At 39.7% G+C, this 12854-nt stretch overlaps 1 protein-coding gene across 1 annotated transcript in view; it reads right to left on the reverse strand.

Moving 5' to 3' along the window:
* Window positions 1-4250: 4250 nt before the first annotated feature.
* The window catches only part of nfatc1 (nuclear factor of activated T cells 1), a 47809-nt gene continuing 39205 nt past the window's right edge, over window positions 4251-12854 (reverse strand). Inside the window, exon 10 of the mRNA XM_005943534.2 lies at window positions 4251-7148. Within this exon, the coding sequence (XP_005943596.1) occupies window positions 7093-7148 (56 nt within the window). The 3' untranslated portion in view covers window positions 4251-7092. The remainder of the gene's footprint in view (window positions 7149-12854) is intronic.

Genomic DNA, 12854 nt, shown 5'->3' on the forward strand with positions numbered 1-12854 from the left:
GGTAGCCCGGATGGTTAGGAAGGCTCTTTTTTTGGCAGGATGCAGCTCATCTTTTTCTGGTGCTGATTTCATCAGCGTTATCAAGATGTTTCTGTTGTAGTAGATCATCATTGTGCAGCTGAATAACACCAGAAAACGTGGGATAGCCCTTAATATCAGATCTGTCTGAGAGGGGATATTAAATAGATTACTTATGAAAACAGTAACTGCAGTAAGGAGCCACACTGTCAGAGCACACATCTCCCTGAATTTGTATTTATTCAGCAGATGGTAAGATGTGGGGTAAACCACAGCAACGTATCTCTCCATGCATATGAAAACCAAACTTGATGCGCCTCCTGTTTGTGTGTAGCTAAGCAAAACCTTGAGCAGGTTTATCTGGTACTGTGGCAGCAAAAACAGGAAAATTAAATGAACGAAGGATGTAAAATAATGCACAGTGTGGAAGATAGCTAAATTACAGTTGAGGATATCTATAGCCTTCTTGGATGTGAAGATGATCCACAGCAGTTTCCCTACCACTGTTTCCCCGATGATAAAAGTAAAGATGTCAATCACTGAGAGCATCGCTATTTGAGTAGGTGCAAAAAGACATTGGTCAGCTTTGCTGGAGTTGAATGTGGCATTGCTGGATAAATTCTCCATCTTACCAGACTGTAGTTGAAAACAGAGAGAAGAAAAATCAGTGAAAAGCTGCCAATAGAGGTTTAAAGATTCAAATGTTTTACATGTCCACTCACCAAACACTATTAGGTACACTATGTATTTGAAACCTCCTCCCTCTTCTCCTTCCCTTTAGCACTGCCTTAATTATTATAACAATTATTATAATAAGGCATTTTTGCCCAGAGAACTGCCGCTCATTGGATATCTTTTCATTTTCAAACTATTCTCTGTAAATTCCAGAAATGTTCATGGGGAAAGACCAGCAGACCAGCGTGTCTGGCACCAGCAACTATGCATCATTCAGAGTCATTTAAATCACCTTTCTTCTCAGCTTCAGCAGATGGTCTTGATCATTTCGACGTGCCTAAATGTACTGAGATGCTGGCATGTGATTGGCTGACTAGATATCTGCGTCAACGAACAGTTAAACAGGTGTACCTAATAAAGAGACCAATAAGTCTATATGTTGTGATATAAATGCTAGGGTATTATATAAATACAGAAACGCCTACTGTATAATAAAATGTGTTTTAATCATTTAAATTTTTATATTTTTTGATACAGTTTCAACTTAGTTGTCCTACCAGGAAATAAAAAAAAACATATGCAACTTTATTTATTGATTTTGATCTTCAAAAGGATAAAAAAAAAGAGAAGAGAATCTTTACTGTACTAACGGAGTTTTCAAAACACAAGCATTTTTGAGAATCAGTTGTAACATTGTGACCTTAAAAATCTGTGTATTATTAACTTTTTCTTTAAAAATAAGGCTTAAATAAGAAGACGACAACAGACATGACATGAAATGACATTTATGAATATAATCAGACAACAAAAAACACTGAAACTCAAAGTCTGTGCTTACCAGGTGTGTAAAGCTGCTGCTTGAAGGCCAACAAAAATGACAGACTTTACAGCGCACACAGTACAAATGACACCTGATTTCCCTAAAAGGCGACAAGTGGGTTAAAGGCAGCCAAGCAAAACACGTCCTGATTTTCCTACTGGCAAAGTGTGAAGGATGTTCGTGACGGTACTGGCTGTGACATTCTCAAACATAAAGGAAAAACAAATGTAAAGAAACCAGCAGCTGAGCGCTGAGATTTATTGTGTTAGGCAAAGCAGAAATCCCACAGACCACAAGGTGTCAGTGTGGACCATAACTGAGAAAGAAATCCTGCGCGCTGCACTGACAGCACTATCAGGAGCACACAGGTTATCACACAAGACTCAGAACAGTACTTTTATTTTTCTTTCTGAATATACATTTTATGTTGCTGCATCACAAATGTTTCTGCTTTGCAAATGAATGGTTATGTTATTTATTTATTTTTAGCTCCAATCAAACATATTTGTTAATGAAGAGCAGATACTGGTTAACACTGGACCAGTCAGGGAGTTAATGGTTGCAGGATTGATTTCTGCTTTCACGCAAGAGCTCTGATAATCCCAAGAACACTTAGTTGTTGTAAAAAGTAAAGTAAATGTAGCCTATATGAGAGATGTAGCCACTGTGATTTTAACATCGCTGTTTCCATATCAGATTTTCAGAGTCAGACGAAATCATGCTTGGATGGTTGTTCTAGTATTTTATGTCCCCATTACTTTGCAGGTATCTGTTAATGTGCATCGCTAACCGAGCTTACTAAAGTTAGGGGGTAATTTCCCGTATATAATGTACATAGCATGCTAGTGAACATGTCATGGTCACTTCTGGATCAAGAAAATGAAGATAAATGAAGATACATCAGCTATAAACTTAAAGTTCAGACTTCAAAATGGACAAAGTGATGACTTCACAGTGCCAGCATCCACCTTTTTATACAGTCAATGGTCAGGTTTCTCAAACTTCGGCCGAAGGAGAAAGGAGCTTTTCTCTTTATTTTCACCTTGACCTTTATAGTCCTTATAACCTTCCTAACACTGATGAATACATCTGTTGGCAAGAAATGCCACCGCAATAATGGCTAAACAGCTATGAACCAGTACATCGATGATGCAGACATTAATCTGGAACATTTTACTTGTAAAATAACAAAAAAGGTCCTCAGTCATACGTTGGCTTCCTAAACTGGCACTCTCAAAACTTAAGAAGTCAACGTCTAAATGTTAACTCACTGAGGGCTAGAATCATCCAGGCTTCCACCCCACACTACAAACACAACCGCCGAATTTTGGATTCAGTATGTAAAATAAACACTGCATTTGGTTGTTAGAACTAAAATAAATACAATAAAAAATACTGCGAGTTGGCAAAAGTACTCGTTTGAATCACGAACACCCCAATTTATATATAAGTGTGTGTTTATCACGAACGCGTAAAATAAACACACTGACAACTATAGTAAGACTCAGTATAAAGAACTTATAAACACTGTCACTCACTATTTCACTGCTTAAATTTAATTCTGACTTAGGAAAAAACACACATGCAATGTATCAAGGTTTGAGAAGGTTTTTTTAACAGATATTTTTACTGAGAATTTTTCTTTAGTGTTCATATTTTACTTTTACCGTAATAAAAGGCACCCTTTGCCCTCCATTCATTTCAATTCATTCATAACATATTTAAATGAATACACTCTTGGAACCTGATTTGTATATGATGTGTAACATGGAACATGACTGACATAACCTAGTTACCTTCAGCAACAACATTTGACCCAGTGCTTAAAGCAAATATCAGCTGAGGTTGATCTTTATGCACAAACCGAGGTGAAGTGGAGCCTAACATGATCGTCTCACGATTTAGAGGATGTTTCAGAGCAAGGAAACTCAGATTACAGCCCCTCCCATGTAGATAACTCTGAGCCAGCAAGCGAGACATTTATCCTGAAGGCTTTTGTGACTCCTTGCATGCAAAAAGCGACACCACCTTCTTACAGCAGCTTCAGCGGCACTGGTAAAAGGATCACAGCGTGGGTCTGGCCTTAATCAAGAAGTCACAAAAGAAGCCAACATAAGAGGACAGGAAAGGTGGAGATGCAACTTTTGCTCTGCAGAAATACAGCAAAACAGGAACAAATGTGGGAAACACATGCAGAACTTCAAGGTTTCCTACCACTGCTATGAATCCACAGATTGACAATTAAAGTAGAGTTAGAATTGACAATTATAAATGACAGTTATGAAAAGTTAAAAAAAAAAAAAGATATAGCAGCGAGGGCAGCATTTAATGGTTGTAATGATTATACACAGTTATCTAATGAATCCCAACAGCTGGCTGTTATGTTTTCATATCTTTGATAAAAGAGGAGAGGATATTGTGTGCTGTGAAAGCTAAAATAACACACTCTCTGTGCTCTTTGAAACATTGAGGATTAATAATAAATGTATTTATGCCAGATATTATAAATTCTGAACAGATCTGTAGTTCAAAGTTCAGTATAACAAACTTATTACGAGGGAACCTTTGGTCCATTACCTTTACCATATTACCAGTATGTAAACTAATTATTTCTTTTAGTCTTTTTTCTAACCTAAGGCGATGAGACAAATTGCCGCCTTTGTTGTGACAACACACATAACGTACATATAAAACTGCTGATTTCATTCCTACAGTAAAACTGAGACAACGCAGATCAAAGAGATGAAGGCTTATTTATTGACAAGTACACAAAATATGACAAAGGAGAGTTATGAGTTACTGACAAAGAGTAACCTTCTCCTCTGAAACATTTCAGTATGGCTTCTCTCATGCTCTTCAGTTACACAGATTAAGACTCATAAATACATATAAAACTGGGAACAAGTGTGCGAGCGCTGACAAATTAGCAGGTAAACCACAGTATGCAGTATGTAACCGTCTAAAACAAGCTGTATGATAAACGTGAATAAACGTTGAGCTCATGCTAAGAGAATAAATATGAAAATACAAAAACAAAAATGTGTGTATATTCGTATTGCTGTTCACCGCTGCAAAGTAATCTTTGGATTAGAGATATGACGGTGAATGTTTACATTCTCTCAGAGATTAATGCTACCTGCATGTTGCATAGCTTCCAGGGAGTAATAAAAGTCAAGCTTCATCAAAACTGAGATGATTTTTTTTAAAAAGTCGAACCAGTATTACTGCAGCTAACATTTTATTTGTTACTTTTCAAGTCTGTATGTAATCTTTTTTATTAAAAATGACTTAAAAAAAAGGTGTAAAAAGCAGTTAACGGCTGGGTTGGAGGAAATGACTTGTCAACTTAATGCAGTGGCTGAGCCAGACAAGTTTATGGGGTGGCCAGGCTGAAACAGATGACTATTTATTTTTCCAGCTTAGCATTTTTTTTGTGTCACTTATCATTTGCTTATGCAGGCATGTAGTAGCACATTATGAGGGCTCATTTAACACTCAGTTACAATTAGAAAGTCTTATGCTGCTAAATTGAAGCTAAAGTTCATAAGATAATTACAATTTCAACTGACGGATGAGCTGTTAAAATGGTCATGGTGTTTACAAAAAAAGTTCTGCTAGAAAAATAGAGGTTACTAACTGTAACTCCAGTTCTGTGATTATTTGCATCCCTCTTAAACAAGCTGAGAGCCATTCAAAGAGAAGTATTCCACTTCCTATTAATGCTATTGCACAAAAACTGGTTTGCAGCCGGGCTTGCAACAGATAGTCATCAATGATTAGGATTCAGTGGATGGCTAAGATAATTATTTATACAAGCATGCTAGACAAAACCCCCATTTCTACTTTGCTTTTTGCTGATACAGTACCGATAATGGATGAAAGTATTGGGACGCAGCTCTCAATCGTTCAGGTGTTTTCAGTCTCATTGCCACAGGTGTATGAAATTAAGCACCTAGCCATGCATTCTGCCTTTGCAAACATTTGTGAATGAATGTGTTGTTCTAAAGAGCTCACTGAATTTGAGTGTGGTACTGTAAGGGGATGCCACTCTTACAAACAAGTCAGTTGCTTTCTTCCCTCCACGATCAACTATAAGTTGTATTACTGCAAAGCGGAGGTGTGTCAGACCACGTCAAGCTACAGAGCAGGTTTGCCGTGCATTCTGGGTACAAGTCGCCAACGCATAACTGCAGAGCTCCAAACCTCCTCTCACATTAACAGCGCAAAAACTGTGTACCAGGAGTTTCGTGGTGTGGGTTTTAATGGCTGAGCAGCTCCTGTAAGTGTAATGTGTAGGTGGTCCAGTGCTTTTGTGCATAAGCTGTATGCCCAAATTGAAATACAATGACACTCGTGCTTTTTGGTTTTTCTGAAAGGAAACCAATTTTGCCCAAAACACTAGCCATTTGCTAGTTGTCTGTTAAGGATGTAAGTCAGGACGCCGCTGCTGCCCACTTCATGGCTGAAATCAATACAGCAGTTGCCATAATGTGTCAAATTGTGCTGACACACAGAAAGGTATTTAACTACAACATACAAATTGAACTACATCTATAGTCTGTCAGGAAAAACCTTTACCCTGCAAACTTTCATTTTTGGGATACGGCTTCAGTTCATCCAGGCCTATGACTCTAGTGCCATTTTTTTTTTTAATAGTTTTTCGAAGTCCTGGTTGGCTTCACCTTTGGCTGTCCTTGGCTCCACCCCTGCATTAATGAAACATTGACAGGAAATGCCACTAGTTTAGTGGATAAGTGCTTGTTGTTGGTTCTCTGCAAGAAAATTATGTCTGAACAGTATGATGATGGGGAAAAATCCAACTTTCCATTTCCAAAATGAAAGGCTGAACTCCAGACAGACATCACAGTATAACAGACAACATAGTTTGCTGACTACATGCAAGTTACACTGCATGTACTCTATCTTCTTGCATTCGCCATAATCCCTTAATTGTCACTTTTGCCCACAGTATCCACTGTTCAGGAAAATGTAAGTTAAGTTGCCCCTAAAATATATTTAATTTGAAATTTTGAGGTTGAATATGTGAAGCCAAGGCCATGTCTTTTTGCTTCCAGTCAAAAAGGCACTTGTCTTTTAAATGGTTTCTCTGTAAAGCCAGATATGCAAACTGGAGCACTACACATCCAAATTTATATACAAATGACACAACTCATGGGCACCGACTCATTTACAAACCGCAGCCATACAAACAAAACCCCCAAAACAACAAAAAAACCCCAAAGAAAACAACAACAACAAAGCAAATCTTGGTCCTCTAAAAGCACACTTTCTTGTAAAGGCTGGAAATGGCAGGTTTGGTTGCTACATACTTAAACTTACATGTCAGTCATGTAATCTATACCTTGGATAGGTTCTATGTAACGTTATTATATATGAAAAACAAGGCACACGTTGGACCCTGATCATCTGGACAATACATTTAGAATTGTTCTCCTTGCGCGTTTCCTTTTGCTGCTTCCTGCATGCCTTAGTCCAAACATGTGGAGCATAATGTCAAATTCATTTGGTGCTTCCCTTTTTTAAAAAAAATTCCTGTTACTTGTGGTGGTGACGGGAAACTACGCGTGGCTGTGGACGGAGATGCTCGACAGGTCGTTCCTGATGATCTCGTTTACTGCAAAAGGAAAAGAGAGAAAAGGATGATCAGGATTTCAGGTTTCCTCCAGAATACCTAAAAAGGCCCGTTCTAAGTCTCTTTTTCGCTTCTTATTCAGTCCGAACTTGAAACATTGATGCAATGTTTTTTTTGGGTCACTTTTCAGTTCTTTTCGCAGTTTTGTCTCAGAGTGTTTTCATCAAAGTGTGCAGTGTGTCACCTTTATGCACACAGTGTTAATTTGGCAGGGTTACTGCTCCTGAAGGGAATTATTCTGAACCTAACAAAGAGGCTATAGTGCATTGATTTAACCAGCAAATAAAAACCAAGAAAAACAGTTGGTGCAGTAAAGTTCAGCCCAAAAATGTCAACTGATAAACATTCATGATAAAACCTGATAAAGTCTTTAAAACACACGGATTAATTCTTGGCTCATTTTTATTATTACTTTTGAATTTCTAATGTTCATTTAATTCTTGCAGCAAGTTTGCATAAGATGAGCCTGAAATAGTTTCAGCAATCACACAAAAACAAACACTGACATTTTATAACATCTAACACACACAGAGTTTTCATTCATCTCAATTCAAATTTATTTATATAGTGCCAAATTACACCAACAGCTTCCTAAAGGTGCTGCAACGTAAGAAGCTACGCAGTAACGGAGAAAACCCCCTACAATAAGACAATCTCCTTTAAGCAGCACTAGGAGACGCCTCCCAGGCTCAAAGGGGCACCTCCCCGAGCCTGGGTCTGCAGGAGGTTTCTTTCTGTTAGGAAGAAAATAAAGAGCATAGGGAGACAGGAAAAACACATGCAGCAGTGACATATAAACACCTGGGGAGGGAAAGGAGGAGGAGGCGAGAGAAGAAGAAATGCTCAGTACATCACAGAGTATAACATGAAGCTCCCCAGCTGTCTGAGCCTATAGGAGCAAAGCTTCCAGCTCTATCTGTAAGCTTTATGAAAAAAAATGAAGGTTTTAATAAAGTTTTTGTTTTTTAAAGTCTTGGTCTAACTTTGCCTGTTAGCTGTTGGGTTCATCAAATACATGCATTTTTTTAAATGATGCCCTTATAAGGATAACTAGAGAGCCCAGAAAAAGTAAATGTGCTTAGTAAAACTTTGCTTTTCTCATTGCACAAGGCTATTATACACTTGTTAGTACATCTATAAGGTGCTATTTCTGCCAGTGTGAGCAAAACTCCTCTGAGCCATACAGAACCTGTTATTTCCTCTGAGTCAGTCTGATAGAATCACTTTACACTGGAGGTCCCCAGGCATTTTTTATCAGGAGAGATGATGCAACATCCTGCTGCCTCCAGGTGCACTTGTTTATCTGTTTTTATCAGCTGTGTACAGATGGTGTGCCGTGTTCAAAGAGCAGCTACACAGTCTGACTGACTGTAGCTGCTACACAAGAAAAACCTATACGTACATATGAATGCACCGACATCAGTCATTTTTGGTTACTATAATTGATTGTGTTGTTTTTCGTCTGTCTTGATTTTTACCGTTTTTTAAATTGTGAATGTAAACACATTTATTACTTGAAAGTCAGTTTCTCCCTCATTAGTCTGCTGTTTACGGTTTAACCCAGTATCTAGGTTAAGCCCACGTCCGCTCCCCTTTCATAATGAAGAGAAATGTGAGAGGGGAAGGGGAAGACCCCTGGATCTGGCCTGAAGAAACCAAGCCAGAGGGCTGAGAGAGGAATTCCCTCTGTCTGGCTGGTCAGAGCAGCAGCCTCCTCCCCCCCCACACACACACAATGGAAGATGTTTTTTTTTTTCCTTCTTAAAAACATCTATTTTCATTGCAGGCAACAGAGCAGCTCTTTCCTCAGTGACCCAGCACTGGCACGGACACTTCCTACCAGAAATACCCCACACTTCCTATCGCAAAAATATAATGGGTTGCATGTGTTGCTCAATGTCAGCATACACACATACCCACCAAAAAGGAATCAGTGTGCGTGGGAGGCTGTCATGGTGAAAAACAAAATAATAAAAGTGTGTCATAATCACCTAAATGTGTGGATGCAAAACCTTCGTACCAAAACGCCAAAATCATCTAGAATTCTCACCGAAGCTGTTTACAATTACAGAGAGATACGTTACGCTCGTCTAGACATGAAGTAAATGTGCTTGGCTCGCTGACGGACTGCGATTAATAAAGGAACAATGAGATCTGTTTGGCATGTTTGATATCTACAGTACAGCAGCGGTAACTCCTGCTCGTAGCACAGAAACACATGGACACACTGAAGCTATTATGCAAATATGAGGCTGAGATTCACAGCAATGTGTCCTCATAAGAAACAAAGTCGGGGAAAGGCAAGGAGGCAAGGCAGCAGGTGCTTTAAATCACTTCCTGTCGACAAGCTTCCCCGGCATTATTAAAATGTAAAATTAGAGGTAAAATCTTCACATTTCCTCTTCTTCTAGGTCAAAGGTATTTGATCCAATCTTTCACTTTTGTACCAAAATCATCTTGCAGACATTAAACAAAAGGCTGCAAAGGAACCTTTTAGGTTTTAGCTGCATGCTGATGAACGGGGTTGAAATGATTTGCCAGTTAATGAATTAGCGGATCCATAAAAATGAAAATACACACACTTTATTAAGAACATCTGTTCTGCTGCTCATTAACACAAATAACTAATCAGCCAGTCAAACAGAAACTCAACTCAGTGCATTTAGGCGTGTGGTCAGGATGACGTGCTGAAGTTCAAATAATAAATCAAGGCATTTTTCTTCACTCAGAATATTGCTGACTACAACTTTTCAAATTTAAGGATTTTCTACTTATCCTTGAAAATTGAACCATTTGTCAGACCTGCTTGGCATCGTGAAAATTATGACTGCGGCAGCAACAATTTAAATCAACGACATAGCTGAACATTGCGCAATAACAGCAGCACAGTTTTGGTGCTTAAACAACGTTGACAAGTTGATCACCTCAGCAAATGTAGGAAAAAGACTGGAAAATAAACCTACAGCTAATCATCGGCTACTTTTATTCGTGCTTCATTCGAAATTCGTTGCAAAGCCTCTAATGATTCATCAGTGCAAACCGGCAGTGACTTCTTGTGCAGTGGACTCCATCTTGCAGCTGAGGTCATGAAATCGTCTTGAAGGAGGCTTGACTTGGCTGCACGCAATCTAAACTCTCCAGAATTTAGCTTCAGGTTCTGTTGTTGTAACAGTAGAATCAGAACGGTCTGTTCTTGTGTGCATATGGTAAGGCGAGATGCTTTTGACGTGCGTCACCAGGACAGCGTACTGCCACCACTCATGCGAATGTGAGACCGGTGTTACCAGAAGACATACTTGAACCTGAAGAAATAAACTCCCAAACCTCATCTCCACCCTCCTACAGTCTGTCGCTCCACCGCCATGTGTGCTCTCCTGGCCCGACTGAACCAACTGACCTCCTCTCCTCTATTTGATCTGGCTTTGACCTTCTGTGCATCTGGAGGTGGAAGGATATAACAGCCGAGTTCAGGCCTCAGGGGCACGTTATTACACAGACTTCTCAACGCGCGCGTCGAGCCAGGCCGCCGGCTGTAAATTTAGGACATCAAGACATCGTCAGGCCTCCACATCATGTCATCACCTGTCCGGTAACTATCCAAATCATGGATGAATTATGCCGTGCAGATATTTTTCTTACGCATCATCATGCGCCACATCTGGCTCAATGGCTTTCACATGAGACTGAAACAGTAAAAAAGACATAATTCAGTTTATTCTGATATGAAACAAAGGAAGGGCAGGCAGTAAAAATTTATCGTTTGCCTCAGTGAGGCCACGGCATGTACTGTTTATGTGCCTGTTACCATGGCCTACTTTTCGTTGTGGTGTCACATTTGATGTGGAGGGTCTAATTGAAAGAAAAAATAAAGTCAATCTATCGATCTCTAAGTGTGTTTACAACAAAGCTCTAAAAATAGGCCCAGCACTAGTGTGACATCTGTGTCATGTGGGTCACATTGATTTGCTTAAGAGAGCTGAGCGACAGAGACGCTTCAAACAAGTCCACAAACACACAGAGACGCATGGTAACATCTGCCCTTATTTTATTTCACAAAAGGAAATAAATATGTGGTTTTGATCAAAACTTTGAGGGAACTAAATTTGTTTTTACGCCATAATCTGGAAAGGGAGGTTGGTAAACAAGATTTTCGTGGAAGAAATCAAAGAAATTGAATTGAAGCATTATAGTGGTTAATATATTTGATATTTTGATCTATTAAAGATAGCCTGTAGCAGTATAGGCATATACTCATCAGTGCATTGACTGTGGGTTATTTGCAGCAGACAGGGCAGACAGGGTTACCGAGTGAAGCTCACGGCAGCTTGTGAAATAAGTTTTCTCGGATGGAAAAGGCCAATTTTCTGCTCTGCATTGAAAGGAGGATTTCAAGTTAGGGATTTCTTTGTAAGGTGGGGGACACAAACTGATGGTTTGGTCACCTTTACTATTGTTCGTCCCTCACCTACGGATTTAAACTGTGAATAGTGTACGACTAGAAACCAGGAGTGATTAAGGAGCAGCTGAAATGAGTGACTAATTCATTCATTCATTCACGAGGGGTTGTTCTCTAACAGAGTATGTTGAGGTGGTTCAAGAATCTGATTAGAATGAATCCTGGACACCTTCTAGGTGAGATGTTTTGAGATTCTCCAACTAGGAGACAAGCCCAAGACAAATCCAGGACACGATGGACGGATTATGTCTGCCAACTGACTTTGAAAGGCCTCGATTTTCCCTGTAGCAGCTGAAGGAGGAGCTATGGGGAGGAGCGTCTGGGTCCTAACAAATGCCAAAACATGCTCTGACTAACTGACAACAGCAGGCCCGGCTCGAGTGTCTAAAAAGAATATCAGCTGACATATTGATGGATCATTTTTAGGTTCCAAAAATCAATATAGGCACTAGCATCAGCCACAACTTGGAGTATTGGGCAGGCTCTAAAATAAACACGAGCTCTGTTCAGTAGCTGCCTTGAGGCTTTCAGTCTTATCACATGTTCATTATCAGCAGATGCTGCTTTGGTTCAGTCGTCAAGTTTTCATTTTTCAAATTTTCACATGACAACAACTTAATCTTTTGATAAAGATCAGAAGTTTATTTTAAATAATAAATACTTTTACCGGCATGTTCATGCATCTAACTCTAACTCAAAGATAATCATCAATATGAATATGATTTAACGGAAGATACTGAGGCAATCTTTATCAAGCGTTACATCTGCTGTAGAGCGTGGATGTTGGGGTTTGATATGAAGTAATCCAGGAACTGGTTTCCTCTCCCATGGTGGCTGACAGCAGCTGGATCGGACTGATATAGCCCGGCTCTCCAACCAGGAAACCCCAAGGAACTCCCAAACAATTAGCAGGACAGCGCTGTTTGCCTCATTAAAGGCTGGAAGCTGCCAACACGAACTAGCCTGTAATAATACAAGGCTACAGACGAGGCGATCCGGCAGCGAGATATCCAGCAGCCTCGCTGAACGAAGGGAATACGTCAGCTTGGAGAGTTGCGCTGATACAATGAGAAAAAAAAAGCTGGGGGGCAGAAAACACCACGAACCCTCCCCCAGTTTACTGCCACGTCAAATCCAGGCCACAAGCCACAAGATGTTCTTGGCCCACATTATGAGGCTCCTACTGGGTTACTGCAAGTCAGTCCCACAGAGCGGTTCTTTAGTTCACCACA

This window comes from Haplochromis burtoni, unplaced genomic scaffold (genome assembly GCF_018398535.1).
Source record: "Haplochromis burtoni strain Fernald_Lab_line unplaced genomic scaffold, NCSU_Asbu1 Contig_171, whole genome shotgun sequence".
Taxonomy (NCBI): domain Eukaryota; kingdom Metazoa; phylum Chordata; class Actinopteri; order Cichliformes; family Cichlidae; genus Haplochromis; species Haplochromis burtoni.